The following is a 23,363-nucleotide window of genomic DNA, read 5'->3' as shown; positions in this document are numbered from 1 at the left end:
CTGTGGTTTTCCTGAGTGGCTTACCCTGAAGATGAGGAGGGGGAGGAGGGTCCCCAGGCCGAGTCATCAGGGTCCCCAGTAGTGGATGCCCCAGACAACCCTGACTCACCTGGGTTTGGGGAGGTGGCTTGAGACTAAGCAAGCAGATGGAGGCTGGCACCTGTGGCCCCCTGATTGGGGGCTTGGGGGGGGGGTGGGGCAGTGAACAGGAGGCAGGCTGGGGCTTGGCTGAGAAGGAGGCTCCAGGAAGAGGGGCTGGGACCCAACCTGAACTTTAGACAGTAATAAAGCGAAACTGAACGTGGGCGCTGGAAGCCACCTCATAGGTAGCCTCCTTCAACCTGCCCCTTGCCACTGGGCAAAGTGGAGCTCCAAAGGTAACAGTTGTCCAGGATCCCACAAGGGCAGGCCTCCTGACCACCATTAGCGAGCTTTTGGTGCTACCCGTAGGTACCTGTGAGGCTGGGGAAAGGGCTGAGAAGATGGGGGTAGGGGTGGGGGGTGGTGAGAGATTGCTGTGACTGGGTTATTTGGGGCCAACCTGGGGAGGAGTTTCTGGTAAGGTGTTGTGGGTCTGGAGTTTACCTAAACTCTTTGTGACTTCACCTCCCCTTTCAGGGGACTGTAGTCTGACATTTCCATTCTAGAAGGCCACAAAGCAGAGAGCTAGAAGGACTTGGCAAATCGAACCTAGGTTTCCCACTCAGGATGCAGAGGGATGGCTGGGGAGAACAGGAATAGTTTGCCCCTCCCAGACCTGCTTTGGAAGCTCCTTGGGAACCTCGGAGAATGATGGTGGCCCCCAAAAGGTGTTTCTAGAGTTTCTAAGGCAGGGTCACAAATTCTACGTGGATTCCCAAACAAGTGGTGGGGACCAGGGCAAAATGAGCACAGGGACTCCAACCCTATAAAGAGCATTTTAAAAAAATGAGGTGGGGAAGTGCTGGTCAGTGAACAGATCTCAGGGGCCACACTGACCCATTCATTGCCAGGGACACCCCATGTCCCAGGAGATGTCTCATTCTCCTGGAGACCCTGCCACAGCCCTCCCACTTGACCCTAACCAGAAAACAAGGTGGGAGAGTTGGTTTTCCAAGGCCTGGAAGCTCCACAGCCTTTCCCTGGCCCCTAATACCCCCTTCCCTCCTCTCCCCCATCCTCCATGCATGCCCCCGACTCCTGCTTCTGGCCATATCCCAGACCTGCTCAGCCAGGCGTTCCTCCCTCATCATGCCAGGACGGGTCCTAGTGCCTGCTGCTGTCCTCCCGCTCCTCTCGAGCACACACACACACCCTGCCCCATCCAGACTCACTTCCCCCATGCTCTGGGGACCTGGGATGTGGGGCAATAAAACTGCCAATCTCACCTGGCACTTCCCAGAAGGGAGTAGGCTGGTAGCACCCAGTCCAGCTCTCCTTCCTCTTCCCTGCCCCCCACACCTTGTGTCTTCCTTGGGGGTGGGGGCATAGAAGACCCCACCTGGTACTTGCCCTTCCCATACACCTGCTCTGTGGTCAGCAAACATCTCCAGGATGCCCACCTACCCCAGCCTGGCTCAAGCAACTCCATGACCCAGAACATCCCAGCTCACCTCCCTCTTCCCACTATCCCCCACACCGCCAGCGTCTCTTGCACAATGACCTGAACACTTGGAGCACATAAACTCTGGATCAGCCTCCAGCCCCACCCCCACATCTCTCGGACCCCTGTCACCTGACTCAGCTTGGTTTTTTTGACATGGATCTCAAATCCATTTGACCAGTGTCCCACTGTGCCCTATCTAGGGATCCCTTTTTTCCCTGCCTGAGTCCCTCACTAGGTGTCCTGATTCTCCTGGGGTTGCCTGCCCCCCTGCCCCACCGCTGTCCTGGCCCGGTCTCCCCTGCCTCCTTCCATGTGTACTTCTAGGGCCTTGCACTGCCCTCTGTTTCCCCAGCCCGATCAGCCCTATAATCACCCCCAATCACTGTAGTCTCAGCCCTACCCCACAGGAAACAGGAAGTGGGGGCAGAGACTAGGAGACACTAAATCCCTGTCCTAACTGGCCCCTCCTGTGCCTCAGTTTCCCCTCTCGTGGTACCTGACTTGGTCCGTGCTCCCCAAGTGCTGTGGGCCTCTCGGCACCTCAGGCCCAGCCTCCCTCTCCTGTCCATGTCCAGGCGCCACCTGCGCTGGGCCTCTGGGGGCAGAGCTGGACAGGGTCTCGGAGACGCCAGGCTGTGAGCTGCCTGCAACGTGGCGTTGGTCCCCAGGAATCGGCAGCCCAGGCCCAGCTCCAGGCCAGCTTTGGTCTCCTGGAGTTTGTTTTCTTCCCTCCCTCCCTACACTGCTGTGTGTGTATGTGTTTTCTCCAGCTTCCTCACGGAAGGCATCCTCCCTTCTTGGCTGCCTGCTCCCAGGGTCGTGACCCTAAGCCCCACCCTGGAGTGGCAGCCCCAGCCCAGCCCCTTCCAGCTGTGACCTCATCCCCAGCCTGTCCTGTTCCTGCACACTGGGCCTGCTGGGGATTTGAATGGCCTCAGGGTGAGGGGGACAGTCAGGATCCACATGGGGCCCCCTCAGCCTGGGCAGGGGGTTACTGAGCCAGGGCCCTGGGTGGCCATCTACAGGGCACCATCCATTTGCTCATCTGGTCTCTCTAGATAGTGAGCCTCTGCACCAGCCAGGGGCCTTCCCAGAACCCCTGCAGGATTTTCTCCTACACACTTCGGTGCATGCCACCACCCAGTCCCTCCTTTTCTGCTGATTCTCACCCACAAGCCTCTCCTAGAATATCACAGATGTTTTATTTTTTCAGGTGGGGAAACTGAGGCTCAGAGAGGCGAGGCACTTGCCCAGGGCTGCAGAGAGAGTTAACAGTAGAGAGGGGTCTGGAACCCAGGCCTGTGGCTTGCAGGCCACAGCAGTGCCAGCAGCACCTCACGCTGCGAGGGCAACCAGGGGCACTAAGGCCATTCTTCCAGGCTGCCTCCCAGGGCCCAGGCTGGCTGGGTTTGCCGAGCACCGCTCACTGTCCTTTCAAGTGGGGACAGATCTTATTCTCCGCTCTTTGAGGACCTGGATGGGGTATAACACTCATTTGTACTTTCTTTTCTTTTTTGTATAGGGGAGAGTGTGAATACAGTCGCCCACTACAATAAGTTATGCAACCGAGTTTCCCACACTTGGGGAAATCACAGGGGTCAGCACACCCGGAGTCAACACACCTGGGGAAAGCACCTTCATGATTGTGGTACTCGCCTGCCAGGTGAGAATCTCATTCGTACTCTTGACAGCACCTGTCTCAGGGTTACACCGGAGTTTTTTGTTTTGTTTTTATTGATTTTAGAGAGAGAAAGGGGGAAAAGAAAGAGAGAGAGAGAGAGAGATAGGTTTGTTGTTCCCCCTATTTATGCACTTGTTGGTTGATTCTAGTATGTGCCCTGACCAGGGATTGAACCCACAACCTTGGCATATCGGTTTGATGCTCTAAACAACTGAGCTGCCTGGCCAGGGCATGCTAAGTGCTTTTAAAAAACACTTTATAATTTCCAAGACCTGTCTGTGCCGAATCTATTGTGGAGAGAAGGTGTGGAGTCTGGTGGTTTGAAGCATGGACTTCGGCCTCAGTCAGAGCTGAGCTGGAGGTTTGGCTCTGTCAGTTACGAGCTAGGTGACTTTGAGGAAGGGATCACCTTCTGGTCTCAGTTTCTTCATCTATAAAATGGGAATTATGCTACCTACGTCATGAATTTGCTGCGAGGGCTCAAGGCTCAGTGCAGTTCTGGGCACCCAGCAAGCCCTCTACACATCAGCATTGGTCCTCACCACCTTTCTGTGAAATAGGGGTTCTTGTCCCCATTTAACAAATGAGAAAGCTTGGGTGCGTTTCAGGACTGAGAGGGGAAAGCTGGGCAGGAGAGAGACCCACCCCCTTCTGATGGATAACGGAGGCAAGACACCCTTATAGCCTCCAGCTTCAGGGGTGCCTCAGAAAAATTAGATGGTTCTATGTGGGACTGACATGGCAGAGCTCACCCCCCCCCCCCGTGTCCCATCCTGGCCCCTGAGCACCCCCCAGGCCTGAGCTGAGGACAGTGGCTGGCCTGACCTCACCGCCCCCAGGATCTGATTCACCCCCCAGGCCCCATCTGAAAAGAAACGAGACACAGCTCAGCTCAGAGGGGCTTGAATCACCAGCCGCCCCCTGTGGAGCCCCAGGGGGTGCGGGGGCGGGGCCAGCCTGTCTGTCTGTCTTTTTCCCAAACCCCAGGGAACTCAGGGTAGAGGGCAGCATGGCAGTGACCATTGGTAGAAGGTGGCAGGGAGGTACCCTGACAGTCAGGCATCCTGTGTGGGCAGTCAGTAGCAGTTAGTCACCAGGTAAGCAGCTCTCTGGGCATTGGGGAATTCCCCAAGACCAATGACCCAGAAACTGAGCACTCCAGGCTGTCCATGCTGTCCCCCTCCTTTCTTCTCCATCTCCCCACCGCTGTGCCCAGCTAAGGTCTCAGTTCTCTGAAAACCCAACCAGCAGCTGCTCTCGGCCATCAGCTCCAGCACAGCCCCTACTTTGATATTCTCACCTGGGAAATGAGCATAAGGGAATCAGATGGCCCCGGGGGAGAAAGTTGGGGCCAGAGGGTATGGTGCAGGACAGAGCTGGTGAGAGGCAGCCAGAGGAGAAGCTCAGTAATTCCTGGCACAGCCCTGGAAAGTGGGTATCTTGTCCAAAAAGGCAAAGCACCTCATTATTCAGCACTCAAGAAATGAGGGTGTAATTGCACCTTTGGCCCCCTCATCTCTACCCCATAGCACCATGGAACCATCCATACACTCTCGTGGATTTGCCTGTGGCCCTGGCTCAGCTTTGCAAGTCAACTTTGGAGCTAGGCTGGTGATGGTGCCCATTGGTAAGGGTGTGGCTTAAAGCCAGGTAAACATGGGTTCAAATCCTTGCCCACACCATTTACCAGCAGTGTGACCTGGAGCAACTGACTTCCTCTGTCTAATTTCTCCTCTGAAAGTGGGGATTGTTGTAGTGACAGCCTCATGAGGCTGTTGTGAATATGTTAAATGGAAAAGGTAGATAAAGTGCCTAATGTGTGACAACCATTCTAACCAGGGTTCGGGGTGACCACAGGAAGGATTTGAGCTGGGTCTGTGTCCAGGCTTCATTGCGCCACCTGTGGTCTGAGAGGTTGGCAAGGGAGGGCTCCTGTTCCTCTCAGTACACAGAGCATGGTGTGGGTCCTGGGGGACCAGGCAGCCTCAGCCAAGGGGATAAGCAACATTTCCCACCTCGGGACCCTGGAGAGCCCTGCTGTCTATTGTCTGCCCCATCTCACCCTCACCCCATCATTCTCTGGCAGGGACCAGTTACACCCTCTGGGGCCAAGGAAGTTCCAGAAGCTGCCCTGGCATCTGGCCAACTGCCCCCAGCATTTCCCTGACATTTCCCGACTGGTTCTGCATTAGGAATCAACCCTGTGGAGGTGAATCAGAGTGACTGTATTTTTTCTTCATTTCTGATAGAAACTGCAAGGGAAGCAGCAGCCCATGGAGCTCCAGTCACTGGCAGGGCCAGAGGCATGGCGCCAATGCTATTTGTTGCATGCTCTGCCCTCAGCGTCTCCCTCTGTACAATGGGTTGTTCTCACTGTTCATTCGTCAGCACTTAATGGATGTGGCATTTGTGCCTCTGCAAGTACTTTAACCTCCTCCAGGCTCTCCCTGAACCTCAAACTAGCCCAAGATTGTTGCAGGCCAATGTAGAGCGACATTTTCATACCATGGGTCTCTGCCTCTTATTGGATCATGGATTCAATTTAGAGGGTTGCCACCAGCAATTTTGAAAAGGAAATGGAATAGCAAAATCACCCAGCATTGCCTGGAGTGAAGGCAAGCTCTGCTTCACAAAAGATTTTCTTTTTCTTCCTTTTTTAAAAAATATTTTTAAATTGATTTTTTTAAAGAGAGAAAGTGGCTGCCTCCTGCACATCCCCTATGGGGATCCAGCCCGAAACCTGGGCATGTGCCCTGACTGGGAATCGAACTTGGACCTCTCAGTCCATGGGATGACACTCAATCCACTGAGCCACACCAGCCGGACCACAAAAGTTGTTCTTTCCGTTGTCTGTATGTGTCAGCGTGTGCATCATCCTCTGGTTGTAAGGTGTAATGTATTTCTAACTGTGGGTCAAAACGTTTGTGAGGCGCTGGTATTGATGATGAAAGCTACGTCCCAAGGGGCTGAGGAGAGACTTGCCTAAGGTCACTCAGCAGTGATCAGCATGGGGCTCCTGACTTGCACCTCAACTACCATTTCTTGCAGCTCGGGAATGAGCAGGAGGTTCTACGAGCAGGGTGTGGCGGGCAGGTGCTCATGGTGGGGGGACTTAGACCTGGCATCACCTTGTGCAGGAACAAAGGCTCTCCCAGAGCCCAGCCTCTCACTGTCCCCTCCCTTTTGTATCCTCAGACCCCCCAAGTTCCCCTCCCTGCCTTGCCCCACCTGGGTGAGGCCCAGGATAGTGACAGCTTTTTCCTCCCTCTGCCTCACACGGGAGCCCTTCAATTTCACTGGGGGCAGGAGGAGCACGAGGCCTGGAGTTTGGGAGCCCACACCCGCCTCCCCATGGCCTGTCCGTCTATCTGGGCCTGAGTGGGCATTCGCATGTATTTATGTGTGTGGTGAGGGCCTTTGTGTGTCTGCACGTCTGTGTTTAGATGTGTCTGGCTCTGTGTGTGTGCGTACGTGTGTCTGTGCTGCTCTGTTCGCCTGCGTGTGGCTGGGAGAGAGCTGGAGTGTGCATACCTCTGGCTGACTTTGCGAGCCCTCTGTGTGATTGTGTGACCGTGTGCGTGAATCTGTACGAGTGTGTCTGACCCTGTGTCTGTGTGAATCTGTGTGTGGTGGGAGTCCCTGGGAATGAGTGGGGAGATGTGACCCTGTGCGTGTGCACGTGTGCCCCTGCGTGTGTCTCTGACAATCCCTGCTCTTTACCCTCCAACCCCCGCCCCTGGGAACCGTGTGGCAGCCTCACGTCACAGGGGCCACCAGCAGCTGGTTTCCTCCTCACCCTGCCCCGCCCCCCCCCCCCCCCCCCCCCCCGCCCTGGCCACCCTGACTCTTGGCCCAGGGACAAAGCTGATGTCAGAGCTGAGCTGACAGCTTCCTTCTCCCACTGGATTTTCCAAAAGAGAGAGACCACAGCTCGGCTCCTATTAAATAATCTCAGGGCAGGGGGTGGGGGAGGATGTTTCACTCAATGATTTCCTGAACTTAGAGGCAATAAACAGAACAGGAAGCAGCCCCACGGACCCACTCAGCCTGAAACTGGCCGGCACCAAGGTGGGGCCTGGCCTCCCACCTCCCACCTCGAGTCAAGCTCGCTGGGGCCACCCCGACTCTACCCCACAGATGATGTCAGGGGGGCATCTGAGCCCTACCCCCACGCTGTCCCTCAGTGCCTGCAGGGACTGAGGAAATGTTTTGAGAATGGTGGATGGGAGGTGATAAGATGGAAAGAGTAGAGTGGTCCTGTCCCAGTGGGTGGGTCGGGTGGAGGGAGTGAGGCCTGGTTGAGGTTGGACCATCCTCTTTCCTGGAAAGAGAAGAAAGAATGAGCTCCCCGAAGTCAGGGGAGGGGAAGGAGGATGGGATTAGGTAAGAAAGCAGCTCCTAGGGAGCTGGGAGGAGAGGGCCAGGCCCCCCCTGCACACTTTGGCACCCTGAGAATGAGGCCTGTCTCCTCCACCCTTGGACCACTTCAGCCTGCTCCCTGCTCTTTCTGGGACATGTGGCTGGCACGCTACCAACCCCAAAGCCTTCATGAACCTCTCTCTAGCACCCACATCCCCCAAAGCAAACCATTACAAAGTGCTTGCTAGAGCCCCCTATTATCTCCAGTCTTAACCCCAATCTCCAAGGGAGGCAGTATAACCCAGGTTTTAAAGACAGGGAAACTGAGGCTCAGAGAGTGGGATGACTTGTTCTAGGTCTTTCAGGGTGTAATAGAGCCAGTTCTCCACCCATGTCTCCACCACCTCCCAAAATTAGGAGCCAGGAGGCCAAGTATGGTCTGGGCAGCCTGGCAGGGCTCACTGGCAGCAGGGGGAACGGGGGTCCCGAGGGTGACTCGCCCCCGGGGAGCCCCTCCTTCTTCTGCCTAGGCTGGCCGCTCAGCTGCTTATCAGCCACAGGACTCCATGACACAATCCTGCTCTGATCTCCTGCCCAGCTGCCTCCTCACCCCGCCCCACCCTGGACCCCATTTCCGCTTCCTCCCTTTCTGGGTGGGACCAGCCTGCCTTGGGATCACAGTGGGCTGTCTGGAGACATGCAAGACCCTCAGAGGCCATGTCTCCCCTGAGTCTACTCTGGCAGCAGAGGACTTTCATAGAAGGAGAACAGTGGCCTATAGTTCCTCACCCTTGGACTCCCCTCTGAGAACCAACCTACCTACTGAAGTAATGTCAGCCTGGGGGAAACTTCAAGACCATCCTAGCCTCTGTGGGCCTCAGTGTTTCCATTTATAAAAGGGAAAAGGCAGGAAAGATGAGGCTGGGGGAGCGGAGAAGGGAGTGCTAGGTGGGCTCTGCAATCAGCCAGGCCTCGGGTCCAGTCCTAGTTCTGCCGTTTATAAGCTCTGGACCTCAGACAGGTGACCTCATGGCTCAGGCCCCAGTTCCAACTTCCACAGAATGGGACACAATGTTATCAACCTGTGAGGTTAGCAATGCCTTCTGGAATGCCCAGGCAGGCACCGAAGGTGTGCCTGAGTTACTGATATCATTATCTTCAATATTAAAGCTTCACAAGTGGGGCCCAGAGAGGAGAAGTCACTTTTCCAAGGCAACACAGCAAATTAGTAGCATATCCCAAACAGCATGTGAGCTGCTTGCCTCACGTGGACTCCCAGACAGAAAGTCAGGAATCCTGGGTTTAATCCGGATTTGCTGTGAGAATTCCAGAAAGGGCTTCTTGGAGTCTCAGTTTCCCCATCTGTAAATCAGGCCTAGAAAAGGCCATCAGTCTTGAGCAACTAGAAAAGGTTCTTCGAGGAGTGGACTGTGGGGTGGGTTGTGGGGGGTAGAGAAAGCCCTGCAGGCACCCTGGAAAGCTAGACTCCCGGGAGTAAGGGCCAGGTACAGGCTCTCTGCCCCGCTGCTTAGCCCAGCTCCAAGCCGCGGACTGCAGCGCCCTCCACTGCCTAGCGGGCAGCAGGCACCATGACCCCGACACCACCAGCTGCAGGCCGACCTGGTTTGGCCAGTGCCTCTTCCAGAGCCTCGCAGGGCAGGATTTGGGGATTGAGGAAGTGGGCAAGGATGCCTGAGACTCGGAATGAAGGGTGGGCAGGGGCCATTGGCTAAGGCGGGGTAAGGGGCACAACTGAGAGGTCCTGGATGGGTCTCCGCACGGCTCAGCACCTCCTGGCGGCCGGGGGCAGGAGGGGGGGGGGGGGCCGACGTAAAAACTGGCCACTAGGGGGCGCCAGGACCACGCGCACTGGGCTTGGGTTGGGGTCAGCTGGAGCTCTGGGAGGCAGAGGGGGGGAAGGATCGCCGCTGATCCTTCCCACCCACCGCAGGCCCCAGGACCACCTTGTCCCCACCCAGTACAGGCCCCGGGGATAGTGTCTCCGCCCTCCCGGAAGCCTCCTCTCAGGCTCCAAGCCCTGTGCCCACTGTTTTTCCTTCCACCTCACCCTGAGCTGGGGCTTCCACAGCTGGGCCCATCTTACAGAGGGTTCGAGGCCAAGCAGTCGAATCCTGCGCTGGCCCAAGGTCAAAATCAAAGGGGCCATGACCTTGACTGACCACACTCCCCAGAGCCTCGCATGAGGAACTTCACCTTGGCAAAGTCATCACCATCCTTCTCTCCAAAGCACAGGCAGGCAGGTGCCACCCTATGACCCACTGAAGCCTCTCCCGGAGGAACAGGGACCCTCCACCTGCCTCCCCTTCATCTCCGGAAAAGGGAACTTGAAGGTCCCTTGGGAATCCAGGAATCAACACCCCCAGCGGGCTGACTTCTCCAGGATCATGAAAAGCCAGAATTCTGTCTTCCCCATCCCTGGCTCTTTCCCCTGCCCTTTAACCCCAAGATGACCTTTAACCACTCACGTGTCCACCTGACACTTTCACATCTGGTCTGTCCTCTTTACCTCTTTACCTCAACACCCTCAGAGAGGTGTGCAGGGCATGTCTTACCAAGCCTGTTACACAGACCGAGCGACTGAGGCCTGGAAAACGTGTGGGCTACCGGGTGCCTCCCAGACACATGAAGGAGGTAGTGTTTGCCCGACTGAAGATAAATTTGGGGACTAGCATCTACCCCCCAAGCTCTGCCCCATTAGGGAAGCTTACCGTGGTCGGTGTCTACACAGGACCCTCCGGCGTCTTGCAGGGTGACTGCCAGATCTTCAGTGGAACACTTGTCTTCGGGGCCAGGGCCCCCTCTGCTTCCCTCTCTTGCGGAATCTTCTCTGGAGACTGATCCTCACCCCACTCCCCCACTTGACTTCCCGTCAAGGGCCGGGTGGCTCTGAGGCTCCCCCCACTTCTACCCCACCCCCCAGATGAAGGGCTGGGGCAACAAGGGCAGAGAAACCCAGGTTCCTGGCCAGACTGCACCAGACACAGGTGAGGCAGGGTCTTCAGGGTGGCTGAAGGGAGGAGTGGGGCTAAGGGTGGGGAGGGGGGCGTCCCTGTGCCTCAAGCCCCTGCCCGGTGCTGCGTGGCAAGGCTGCTGGGACCTGAGTCACAACTGACTGGGCCGCGCCCAGCCCTTCTGTGTGACCCAGGCCGGCATAAGGCGATGACTGGGCAGCCCTCCGCATGACTGGCCAGGGTCGGTCTTAGGTATTTTGACTCAGACCTGCCACAGGCCGTGTGCACCAGGGCCATGCTCTCTTGTCCCTGTCCCCAGAAGAATCACAGGGCTGCAGCTACCCCCCTAGACACAGTGCCTTTCCAAGCCACCATTCCCTGTCCTGGCACCAACCTCAGAACCCTGGAACCACCTGACTTGTCTGGTCTGCCCTCCTCCGCAGACTCCAGGGCCCCACCTGCCCAACCCCCTCCCTTGGAGACCTTCGCCCCTCCCCGAGCCCAACCCTCAGGGACGCCCCAGGAAGCAGGGAGTGGGGCTGGCCTTGCCAAGGGCCTCCCCACTCTGACAGTGGACTGTGACCCTTCCCTCATCTTGGAAAAGGGGTTCTGTGGACACTTTGGGTTCCGGGCCTAGGGGGTGGGTGGGGACAGGGACAAAGAGCTGTGAAGAAAGAAAAAGGAAAAGGAGAGAGAGAAAAAGAGAACGTTGCTTGTGCACCTGCTCAATGACAGCTTGTGACTGCCGACATAGCACTGTGTGTATTTTGTCTCCCAGAAAATCTGTTACAGCATGGGAAGTGGGCCATGTTAACCTACTGTACAGAGGGGAAAGTTGAGGCCCAGCCTGGGAGGTTACACAGCTTAAGGGCAGGGGGCTGGGGTTTAAACTCACTTTGCTTAACTCTCAAGTATTTTCTCATCCCACGAGAAAAAGGGGGGAAATCACATTAGAACTACTGGAGCGAAGGTGACAAAGCCATGGAGGCCGAAGGCCTGGCTCTGCCGTTTGCAGGCCGTGAGTTTGTTTTGCAGATAGACAGTAAATGCCAGGACCCCATCCCTGCCTTTTTCCTGCAGTTTCCCTGCCCTCCAGGCCCTCTGTCCTCGGGAACTTTTTATCCCATGTTACAGGCAGCATTGACTGTCACCCTGAAAACTTGAAAAGGAAAACCCGGCCTGGAGTGCATTCCAGCAGCAGGGTCTCAGGAGGAGTCCTGTGTCAAGCCTGTGTCAGCTCACCCAAGGCTCATGGCTACTTTGTACCTTCACATGAGCACTGTGGGGAGCGCACACTATTTGCAGGCTCATGGAGAATCTCCACTCCAGGGAAAACGTGCCGTGTAGGGGATCAACTCACTCTGTGGCACAAAAGCTGTTACTAGAGCCCCTGCCTAGCTGCCTGTCACAGCAGATGGTTGCGGGAACCCCTATCTCACCGCCATGTGTGTTGTGGGGGGCGGATCAGAGAGGGTCATTCTGACTCCAAATGCAGATTCCAGATATAACCCCCTGCAAGCTGCCCACAGCCCAGGGAAACCCCACAAACCCCTCTGGATGGGGGAATCAAAACGGAGACATTTGAGCTGACCCTCCAGGTGGGCAGGTGGGAGGCATTGGGAGGGTAGGTAGCTTGGATGTGTTGGGGCCAGCTGAGTATGCTGAGATGAGCTGGCAGAGCTGGCTGGACCACAGAGCAGGGGCCTGGCATACTGCGATGAGGAATTTGGAACTGATGCCACAAGCAGTCAGACAGGAGGGAGTCATCAAAGGTTTGTGACAAGAAGGCATGATGGTGAGATTTTAGACTGTGTCCAGGGAGCCAGGACCTGGCTGGCAGTAGGGAGAGAAGAAGACATGTGCCAGAGATGGAGTTTAGGTCTTTGTGATCAGTGGGGAGAGAGGAGGGGCTGAAGGAAGAGAAGGAGATGGCTTGGGGTTCTGGAACTTCAGTGGGGGCAAATAAGAAGCAGAAAGGTGTGAGGTTGTGGGGTGAGCTTCGCCTGGAGGCACCCACGAGTGTTCCTGGCAGCTGGGTCTGTGGATGTGGGCTTGGAGAGAATCAGACTGAGGAGGATGATCTGGCAACACCTACAGCTGTTGTCTCATCAGGAGACAGTGTGGAGGTGGCAAATCCTCACAGATGGGACCCCAGAGTCTAGAAATCCTTGATCTGTTTCCTAGGGTGTGGTGCTGCTCCAGCTCAAAGCCAATCCCAGACTCCTTTTCTGGGGCTTTTCCACAGAATGGGGGGGCTGGCAAGGGGCCCAGCCAGAGGTGGGGTACAGCCACCCTGGGCTTCCCAGCTCTTCCTCCGCAGACCAACCTCTGCCCTCTCCGTGGGCAACCACACACCTGCCGCAGCATCAGCTCTCCTTCCGCTCTGAGAACTCGAGAGTGCCTGGTTTTTGGTGTCTGCCACCTCCCACCCACAGCTTCCCAGCAGCCCAGCAACAGGAAAGCCCCCCACGCCCATGCTGGGGCAGGGCAGAAAAAAGCCTCCTGCTTTTGACAGCACCTGGGTGGCACCTGTCTGGGCCAGACTGGTTGGCACACTCCTCAGTGCTTTGACTTCTCTCAGGCCCTCTTCTGTCTTGCTCCTCACTGAGCCCCTGCTCAGTGCAGACACTGCTGGGTGCTGGGACAGAGCAAAGGGACGCACATGTGGTCTCTATCCGTGGCAGCTCCAGGCTAGTGAGGGAAGTGGACAGTAATGTAAACACCATACTGGTGAGGACCCCTGATGGAGCAGTTTTGAGGGAACAAATAACCACGTTGCTGAACCCAGACCATGGGTGCTGGAGAAAAACTGTTGAGGATACACCCACAAAAAGAATAAGGAACAGCATTCTAGACAGAGGGAACAGCATAGGTGGAGGCTTTGTAGGAGGAGAGAACCCTGGGCATTTTGGCAGCCCAAAGGTGGCCAGTGTAGCAGGAACCCAAGTGCAAGGGAGAGTCCGGTGGGGAGCAGTGGAGAACCCTCACTATGTACTTGGTAAATAACCTGGAATACTTTGGGCAGCTGCTCAGAAAGACTGCTGGTTGGGAGTCAGCGGCTGAGAGTTCTAGCCTGAGCCCTGCAATGTGATCTTGAGCAAGATATTTCCCCTCCCCAGGCTTTTTTGGTAACTCTGATCCTTGAATGCTCAGAGCCTTTGCCTTAACTGTGCCACTTGGAGGCACCTGTATCCTTTAGGTTGCAGAGCGGATGTCACCTCTTCCAGATGCCACCCTGACCACCCACATCATCTCACTATTACATCACCCTGCTTTATTTTTGATGAGCTTGATCTCCAATCTCAGATGCTCCTGTTAGTGCTTTGGTTTGTCTATTGTTTATCTGCCCCCTCACCGGGAGCTCTGTGCCCTCAGGGACTCGTGAAATTGTCAGCAGAGTTATAGAGGCCAAAGGGTAACAGGAAGATGCTCCCACCCTAGCATCTAATGGACCTGCATTCAAAATGTGCTCGACTGCAGTAAATTGCTCTGAGGACATGGTCAGGTGACTCAAACTCTCTGAGCCTCTGTCTTCTCATCTGCCAAGTGGATCATCTCTCTTAGAGAGAGTCCTGCACGGGGCTCTCTTCCACATCTGATATTAAGTCCTATTCCCACCTTTGGCCCCAATCCCAGGGAGTAGGCGTAGCCAGGGACTGATCAAGGTCAAGTTCATAGGCTTCCATTAGCCGTTCCTTTGTAGCTTCTGCCTTAGAACATCATCCATCAGCCTATAAGTGCTCCTCCTGAGGTGGAGTCTTGAGCATCGAGAGGCAGCCCAGTTTTCCAGGGGCCAGATGGACTCCCCACCCCTCTAGGCTCTTCAGGAAACAGTTTCAAACAAATACCAGGCCATAGGCCGCATCTGAGGCAGGATCTGTTATCTTGTTCATTTCATGCAACACCTCAGCACACATACCCCAGGCACATACCCACAGGGCCAGAGCAAGCCAGATACTCCAGCCTGCATCCCTCCCCATGTGCTCCCAAACCCCAACGGCCCTAGTCCCCAGTGTCTCAAGGGAGACCTGTTCAGACACAACAAACTCTTTTTTTTTAATCTTCACCCAAAGATATTTTTCTATTTATCTTCGGGTAGAGTGGAAGGGAGGGAGAGAGAGAGAGAGAGAGAGAGAGAAACATCAATGTGAGAGGGACACATCGACTGGTTGCCTTCTGCACGACCCCATTGAGGGCGGGGGACAAACTGCAATTGAGGTACGTGTCCTTGACTGGAATCGAACCCATGACTCTTTGGTCCGCAGGCCATCATTCTAACCACTGAGCCAAACCAGCCAGGGTCAGACACAACAAACTGCATTTAGACACCCCCCACGGTCAGACTGGCGCATGAGACTTCCCTTCCTGGATAGGCAAGGAGCTCCAGTCCAGTCCGCAGGTGGTAGACACTTGTGGCCTCGCCACCTAGGAACCAACCACTCTCCAAGAGACCAGCTTCCCCCAAATCCTCTCCCACCAGGCAACAGAGACACAGAGGCTTTAGAAACCAGGCAAGTTTTAAATATTTGTTAGCACAATATTAACATTAAATACACATCATAAATAAGCTTCATAAATTAAAAAAAAAAAAAAAACTGATAAAAATTGATAAATTAATCATGTCCCTCCAAGGAATTGGTCAAAAAACCTTTAGGACAATGGTTTCAGTATGAGAACATTTCAAGACTCACCACCAGGGGGAGCAGTCAGCAGAACCCAAGACCAGGCGCTTCCAGGCGCTGAGAGGTCTCCCACAAAGAATTTAGTCTGCACCCCTGTCCCTTTGCACCGCGTGTCCCAATTTATGGAAAGAATGTGAAATCCGTCCTATGTCGATGAGTCCCAGCAGCTGACAGGCAGAGAGGGCTTTACACACTCCCCAACCCCTTCGATTCACAAGGACAAAACTGAGGTCCAGAGAGGTAAAGTGGCCTGCCTGAGGCCACACAGCGTTAGGGGCCAGGCTGGGACCTGAGCCCCTTTTCTTGAACTTCCTAGATCAGTGCTTCTTCCAGGACACTCTGCCCCTGTCATAGCTGCCAAAAGTGAGATCACCCAGACGTCCAGGTGTGTGGCCTGAGACTGGCATGAGGCATAGGAGGCCAGCTCAGGCTCTGACCTCCCCCTCGGAACCATGCCGCCACGGAAAGGAGGAAGTCTGGGGGTAACTGCTCTGCAAGTCATGAGAGGGAAGAGCCGGCAGACCTCCGGGGAGCCGAGTGGGGGGTGGCGGTCAGTCTGGCCATGAGTCAGCCTGTGTCATCAGACCCCTGAATCAATGGAAAGTTGGCCCCGCGTGGCCTGACCCAGCCACCCAACTGAGACTGGGGAACTCAGGGCTGGGGAGGCACAATAGTCTGATCCTATCTCCCCAGTCCAGGAGGAGGTGGAGGAGCCTACCTGGCTCTCGCCCCTTAAAGTGCACTTCTAAGAGATGGGACGCAGGTTCGGAGACCCCAGGGAGGCACCATCCTGAGCACCTGCTGATCCTTCACCTGCTTTGGGGCCCCTAAGGCTACCGGGGCAGCTGCTCCCTGGGCATGAGTCTCTTGCCCCTCATGGAGGGTTGCACCCTGTGAGCCTCCTTCTTCAGGGCCCGTCGGGGGCTGTGTCTCCGGCTCCTCCGGCTTGGGGTCTCCCTCCACTTGTGGAAGACCTGCCCCGCCGAGTGCATGAAGCGGTGGAAGCCGTGCAGGAACTGGCAGCCCTGCAACTTGCGCTGAAAGGCATTTGAGGCGAGGGTGGGCAGTGGCGAGATCTCCAGTTCTGCCGGAGTGGGTTCAACCACGTCCGAGGAGCCTTGAAGTTGCAGGGTCATGCAGTGGATGTTGTTCCTGATCCCAATGATATTCATCTTCGCCCTCAGCAAAGTCTGCACTTGGAGGTCCTGCTGGAACTCAGTCAGTCTGTGTAGGACATGGCCCAGCTTGGTGTTGAGGGTCTGCAAGAAGCCCCTCCTGCTGAGCCCCTGCAGGTCATGCTTGCTGGGAAAGACCCCGGGGCGCTCTAGGCAGTGCGCTCCCAGTTTAGACACGTTAAGGCCTTGGGTGGATATCTGGGGAGAAAGGAGAATCGGGGTGAGTGCTGGAGCTGCACACATGCATTCGCGCGCACATGCACACACACACACACACACACACACACACACACACACACGTCTGCTCTGGTCAACCTTGAAATGCTTGACCTTGCCTACCCCCTATCCAATCTGCCCATTGTACAGATCCAGAAACTGAGGCCCAAGAGGGGAGGGGACTCCCCAGTCATTGCAGGCAGGGTCAGAGGGATGGAGGGGGCCTGGTGGGGTGACCGCATAGGCAGTGATTGTGGTGTGGGAGTGTCAGTGAGAAGGTGACTGAGCTTCAGGAGGGCAGAACTGCTGCATCTCTGGAGCCCAGAACAAGGCATGTGGTAGGTGTGCAATACGGGTGCTGGACAAATGGAGAAATGAGGTCACTCAGCTGGGGTTCACACTCCAGGCCACTGAGCTAGGGAAGCTGCATTTTTCAGGGTTAGGCCTTAGATGGATGTTTGACATGGTTCAGGAATAACACAGGGACTCGGTTTCCCCACTCCCATCCCCATATTGTGTAGGGGTTGAGCAAGTGGGAGTTGGGCCTGATTCTCTCCGGGGCTCACTCCTGCCCTAACCCCAAAGTTCTGAGACTCAGATGCCCCCAGGGGCTGGTGCTCACATAGGGGTCCAGGAGCACGCTGGGGTCCTGCATGATCTTCGCCTGGTTCTGCAGCTGATTGAGGAGCTGTTGGCCATCGCCTGAGCAGTTGCCCATGACCACTGGGCTCAGGAACAGGAGTCTGAGGATCAGACCTGGGGCAGAAAAAGGGGGTGTCACCTGACTTGGTGAGGAAGCCATGTAGATGGATGGCTTTCAGCGGGGAGGGTGCAACCCCTCACCTAGGCTTTGTGCCATGGAAGGGGGACACTGGGCATTGCATGTGCATAGGAGCACCTGCCAGGGCCACCGACACCTGTCCAGTGAGTTACTGCCCAGCACCTGAAACAGTGGCTGCGATCCACCAAGTAGGCCTTTGAGAGGAGGTTGTAGGGCCTGGCTGAAGCTCCTGTGCCTACCAACCTGCCAACCTCAGGAGCTGACATGGGGTGGACCAGGTGGGGCTGCTCTCTACCAGACCTCCAGGCTGAGGGATAGCTATTGCCACAGGACCCTGGGCCCCCTGTGACAGACCCCGCTTTACCGACAGGAAAACCAAGGAGCTGAAGAGTTGCCCAAGTTACACAAGGCCAGCCTGTCCCCTAACCTTGAGCCTTCCTCCTCTCTCCATCAGTGGCCACTCCTGTCAGGCCCCCCACGGGGATGCTATGAGCCTGTCGGAATGAGCTGGGGGGGAGCTGGGCACAATTACCGCTCGCCTGCCTCCCCCCACTCACCAGCAGCCACGTAGTCGGAAGGGGCATGTGGTGCAACGGGCCCGGAAGGCAGTGACACCATGTTCCCTTCTTAAGAATCATCCGGCCCTTGGGGAAGATGCTGCTGAGGAGGGTGGAGGGGCTGGGCTCTCAGGCGCAGGGACCACAGGGCTCCCCTCACCGCCTCCCCAGGTATCTTCTGAGTATGCATGTGGGACCAGGGCATCTGCCTGGTGTGTGTCCAGGTCTGTGTGAGGCTCAAGGGATCAGCTGTGCCTCATCTACCGTGGGGCCCAGGACTGCACGCAGGGGTTCCCAGGTTGGCAAGATTGAGGGCTCTGGATGATGTCACATGGCTCTGTGTGTGTCACCCTGTGGGTGTGGCTATGTGCGCTGTGTGATTGTGTGGGCTCCAGGGCCCCTGGGCCTGGCTGACTGTGTCTATTCATCCCAGACCCTGCAAATCAAGGCAAGAAGGAGGCCCCTCCAGACATTGCACCATTTTTCTGCTCAGCTTTTGCAGCTTCCTCCTCTACACAGAACGACTCCCACCTCCCTCCTGCTTCCCCAGTCTCTCACCCAATCCGCCCCTTCCTTCACTCCCCTGGCTTTCTGAGTTGCCTCTATATTGCCTCCCTCTGGAAGCCCTCCTAGGATACCCATTCCCCACCCTATGAAGATGCCGTGTTCTCAGTGGACCCCTCTTGTTGCCTGACCTCCTGGTTCTCTTTCAGTCTCAGCATCCTTCTGCCAGGTGCCGGGTCTCCCCAGCTCCCGGAGGACAGAGGGTATCCCTGCTCCCCGCTAGCACCCGTGGTTCACAGCAAGTGGGTGTTGGTGGGGAGGAAGGAAGTACTTACTGAGCAGCGTCCTCCTCATAAGCTGTGCCCACATGCTGGGTGTCCAAGCTCTGGCCTGTGCCTGTTGGGGATGACACCTCCCGGCTGGGAGCCCTGCGGGCTGAGAGCCACTTTATTGCCTGCCAGAGTGATTGGCCAACACCTCGTGAGGTGGGTGGGGAGGGGGAGGGGGGAGGGCAGGCCTTCTGGGAACATGACCCCAAAAACCAAAGTTTCCACGGGCGACCAATGGGCGCTGGGCACAGTGGCATGCCTGCTCCTCCTCCTGTTTTCTTCGAATTCATTCTTCGAGGTCAGCCCCACGCCCAAGGATGATGCAAACTGCAGCCTCAGCCTTCCTGGGGTGAGCGGGAAACAAGGGGGTCCGTGCCATCTGCAAGGTGCTGTGCTGGGGATAGAGAGGAACGTCTGCCAGCTGGGCCCCTTGAGGGCCCACTGCTCAGTCTTGGTCCAGGAGCCATCAGCCTCACAGGCCATTGTGGTTTGGGGCTGAGGGCAGCAAGACATCTTCCTTCTTGAGTGCCCTTCCCGCCCTCCCGCGGGGCTGTTGGGACATCTGTGAGCGGAAACCACTGGGCTCTGGGCACACAGCCAGACCCAGGCTGGCAGCCCCGAGATTGTGGTTCTGGCCCCAGGACCTGCATCCCCCAGCAGGGCTCCTGGCTGTCTCCTTCACCCCACCATGCACCTTGCACACAAGCAGCCTGACCTGTTGCCGCAGCCAGGCCCCTTCTCTACAGACAGGGTCCTCTGGGGGAGAACCAGGCTCTTAGAGCAAGAGAAACAGGAGATAAGGGTTTAAGCCCACTGACATGCTGTGTGACCTGAGAGGTGTATTGCTTAACCTCTCTGGGCCTCAGAGGCCCCACCTGTAAAATGAGGATTTGAAAAGCATTTCCCAGCCCACCTCGCAGGGCTGATGCCATCATGGACATAAAAGGCAAAAGTTCTGTGACAGAAAAAGGAAAGATGAAAGTCTGATTCCAAGTAGTAGCTGGGGTGGGGAGGGGGGCCACTGTGGGAGGGGGAATGAGGAGATGGGGAAGCAATGAGCTCAGAGGGGAAACCGGGGAGGGGGAGTCGCTGTGGTGACGGTTGGGGACCAGGTTTCACTTTCTCTGAAAGATAGCAATCATGGGTTGGTCCTCTGTGTCTCACAGACCTCTGAACGTCAGAATGAAGGGGCCCTGGCGACAATGCCCGCCTAGTCAACCAGCTACTCCACCATGGGGTAAACTGAGGCCCAGGTGAGGGCAAACAAGAAGGCAGAGGGTTTGGACCAGGCCTGCAGACCATGCCTGGTGGTCCCAGCCCATTTACCAGACGTGGAAGAAGGTCACTGGCCTGTGCCCTCAGGAGTCTGGCGGGGAAGAAGGCTGGGAGCCAGGGGGGAGCATCCGGGGACTGCCAGGGAGGCCGGAGCTACTCCAGTTGGGCCTCTGGAGCCTGGACAAGGAAAGCCCAGGCAGCCAGGGCCAGATGCTCTCCTGTCCGTCTCCACCCCTGGCACCCATCATGACCACCAAAGTTCCTCCCACCTGCTATCCCCTCTGTAGAGATGACTGTCATCAATCCTCAATTCGGTCAACAAATTTTGCCCCTACTCTGTCCCAGCCACTCCTAGGAGCTGAGGTTCCAGCAGTGGGCAGAATCAGAAGCACTCCCGTGCCAGTGAGGCAGCTCCTCAGCCTTCACCCACTCTGTGGCACCCAGCATGGTGCTCACTGTGCCATGCCCAGTCACCCCACCATGCCCAGTCACCCCACCATGCCCAATCACCCCACCAGGCCCAATCACCCCACCATCACCACCCCCAAGGGCCAGTTCTGGATTCTCATCCTGAGAATGTTGCTTCCGCTAAATTCCTCATTTCTGTGCCCACCCCTGCAAGGCTGCTTCCTGTGCTCATGCCAAGCTGGGGTCCTTCTTCATTTCACATCCCTGACCTCATTTTGCAACAGCCCCATGAGGGGGAGCGGCCTGGCAGGGGTGTGTTGGCTCCCTTTAACGAGGAAATTGAAATTAAGAGAAGCTCAGGGCCTTCCTCCAGGGCCAGGGCTGGCTGAGGAGTTGCTGGCCCCTCTCAGCTACTGCTGACCAATCTCCACCTTTGGGGGACAGCCACGTGCTTTACATCATTCTCTCCTCCCCATGGCCCAAGGAGGCCAATTGTCCCCACGGTTTAAAGAGGCCTCTGGCCCAGCCGGTATGGCTCAGTGGTTAAGCATCAACCCATGCACCAAGAGATTGCCAGTTCAATTTCTGGTCAGGGTATGTGCCCAGGTTGTGGGCCACATCCCCAGTGAGGGGCATGCAGGAGGCAGCTGATCAATATTTCTCTCTCTCTAAAAAAATCAATAAAAACATACAAAATAAAAAATAAAGAGGCCTCTGAAGCCTAGAGACATGAAGCCACCCTGACTGAGGTCACTATGTGTGATGACCTTTAAGAGGAGTGGGCATTCAAACCAGGGCTGTCAAATTTGAAAGACCATGCTCTGAGCACGTGGCCTATTGAGGTGCCCTTGCAGGCCCTGGGGACGGTGGCTACCAAAGGCAAGAAGAACTTGTATATCGTTTTGCTTGGGGTGCCATGCTGAAATATCACAGACTGGATGGCTTATGCAATAGGAATGTATTTTGACATGGTCCTGGAGCTGGAAGTCTGAGGTCAAAGTGTCAGCAAGGTCAATTTCATCCTGCAGCCTCTCTCCCTGATTTGCAAATGGCCGCCTTCTTGTTATCTCCTCACATGGTCCTCCCTCTGTCTCTGTGTGCATATATGTCCTAATCTCTTCTTATTATAAGGACACCAGTCATATGGGGTTAGGGCCCATCCAATGACCTCATTTTACCTTAATCACCTCTTCAAAGGCCCATCTCCAAATATATTCACATTCTGAGGTACAGATGTTTGGACTTAGGAACACCATTTCGCCCATAAAAGCTTACAAAAAGAGGGTGTGGGCCCTGGCCAGTTTGCTCAGTGGTTAGAGCTTCGGCCCGTGGACCAGAGAGACCCAGGTTCAATTCCCGCTAAGGGCACATACCTTGGTTGCAGTTTGTCCCCGGCCCAGTTGGGGTTGTGTTGGTGACAACCAGTTGATGTGTCTCTCTCACATTGATGTTTCTCTCCCTCCCTCCCTCCCTCCCTCCCTCCCTCCCTCCCTCTCCATCCAAAGATAAATGTTCTCAGGTGAGGATAAAAAAAAAAAGAAGAAGAAGAAGAAGAGGGTGTGGTTGGAGGGCTACAGGAAGTAGGGACACTGGAGGAGACTGCAGAGCTAGGTGGGAGGGAGCAGTGATGGGCAGGAGGGTATGGAGTGGCCCCAAGATGAGGAGGCTCGGCTGCCCATTTGAGCAAAATGAGAAGGGAAGATGCGTCAGCGTTTCTGGTGAGGTCAGCGCCCAGTGACGTCCCTATCGCCAGCAGGAAGAGCTTGCAACATGGCCCAGTCAGTATAAATAGGTTCCCTGACCACAGGGCTCGGGCTGTCCCCTCTTCCCGGGCCACGTCAGCCAGTTCCGCGTGATTTGGAGGGGAAGAGAGGGCCACTTGATTCCTCAGAACTGCTGCTTCCTCGCTTCCTGGCCCACCCGCTGAAAGGACAGAATCTGGGGTGCCTGGGGGACGGGTCACAATTGTAGGCCACTCCATTGGTTCACTGGGTGGAGAGAGAATGGCCCTGGCCTGCTGGATGGGAGGTGCAGGCCAATCAGTGTTCTTGACTCAGTCACATCCCCTTTCTGAACCTGTTTTCCATTCTGTACACAGCAGTGGTACAATTCATCAATCAGAGACAACACAATTCAAAAATGGGCAAAGGAACCTCGCTTGGGTCCTTCCTTCCAAAATGAGTAAGAAAAGAAGGAACAACGATCTTGCCAAAAAAGGCTGCAGCCATGTGCAACCGATTTGCTGCCCCAGCTGCACCCGATGCCTGCCCAAGGACAAGGTCATTAAGAAGTTCATCATTTGAAACACAGTAAAGGCCGCAGCCATTAGGGGTATTTCCGAAGTAAGTGTCTTCGACACCTATGTGCTTCCCAAGCTGTATGTGAAAGTGTATTATTGTGTGAGCTGTGCCACTCACAGCAAGGTGGTCAGGAATCATTCTCGTGGAGCAAGGAACATCCCCAACCTGATTCAGACCGGCGGGTGCTACCCCACTACCTCCACCACAGCCCATGTAAAAACTGAAGGAAAGTTCTCTGGCAAAAAAACCAAACAAACAGAAAATACACATTTTAAAAATGGGCAAAGGATTCGAACAGACATTTCTTCGAAAGAGCGAGACAAATGACCAATAAGACCATGAAAAGATGCTCAACATCATTAGTCATCATGGAAATAGAAAACCACAGTGAGATACCACTTCACACCCACTAGAGTGGCTATAATCAAAGACAATAAAAAGTGCTGGAGAGGATGTGGAGAAATCTGAGCCCTGGTACACTACTGGTGTGAATGTACAATGGTGCAGTCACTTTGGAAGACAATCTGGCAGTTCCTCAA

The 23,363-nt window shown here is 55.7% G+C and overlaps 1 protein-coding gene and 2 pseudogenes across 2 annotated transcripts; 1 reads left to right on the top strand and 2 right to left on the bottom strand.

Moving 5' to 3' along the window:
• Nucleotides 1–3,104: 3,104 nt before the first annotated feature.
• On the bottom strand, nt 3,105–3,256 carry LOC118640451 (annotated as a pseudogene).
• Nucleotides 3,257–15,044: 11,788 nt separating this feature from the next.
• Nucleotides 15,045–18,930, bottom strand: OSM (oncostatin M). Of its 2 annotated transcripts, XM_036276937.1 has the most exons (3): nt 18,848–18,930; nt 17,293–17,426; nt 15,045–16,652 (listed from the first exon to the last, which is right to left on the bottom strand). In XM_036276937.1, exons 1-3 carry the CDS (start codon nt 18,879–18,881, stop codon nt 16,113–16,115), a joined length of 708 nt encoding a protein of 235 aa, XP_036132830.1. In that variant the 5' UTR covers nt 18,882–18,930; the 3' UTR covers nt 15,045–16,112. The 2 variants fall into 2 exon arrangements, with proteins under 2 accessions (XP_036132830.1, XP_036132829.1); XM_036276936.1 differs by having other exon boundaries at nt 17,293–18,918.
• A 3,588-nt stretch (nt 18,931–22,518) lies between these two features.
• Nucleotides 22,519–23,041, top strand: LOC118639915 (annotated as a pseudogene).
• The last annotated feature ends 322 nt before the right edge of the window (nt 23,042–23,363 follow it).

Source organism: Molossus molossus, unplaced genomic scaffold (genome assembly GCF_014108415.1).
Source record: "Molossus molossus isolate mMolMol1 unplaced genomic scaffold, mMolMol1.p scaffold_m16_p_22, whole genome shotgun sequence".
Taxonomy (NCBI): Eukaryota; Metazoa; Chordata; class Mammalia; order Chiroptera; family Molossidae; genus Molossus; species Molossus molossus.
This window is presented reverse-complemented; position numbering and strand designations above follow the sequence as displayed.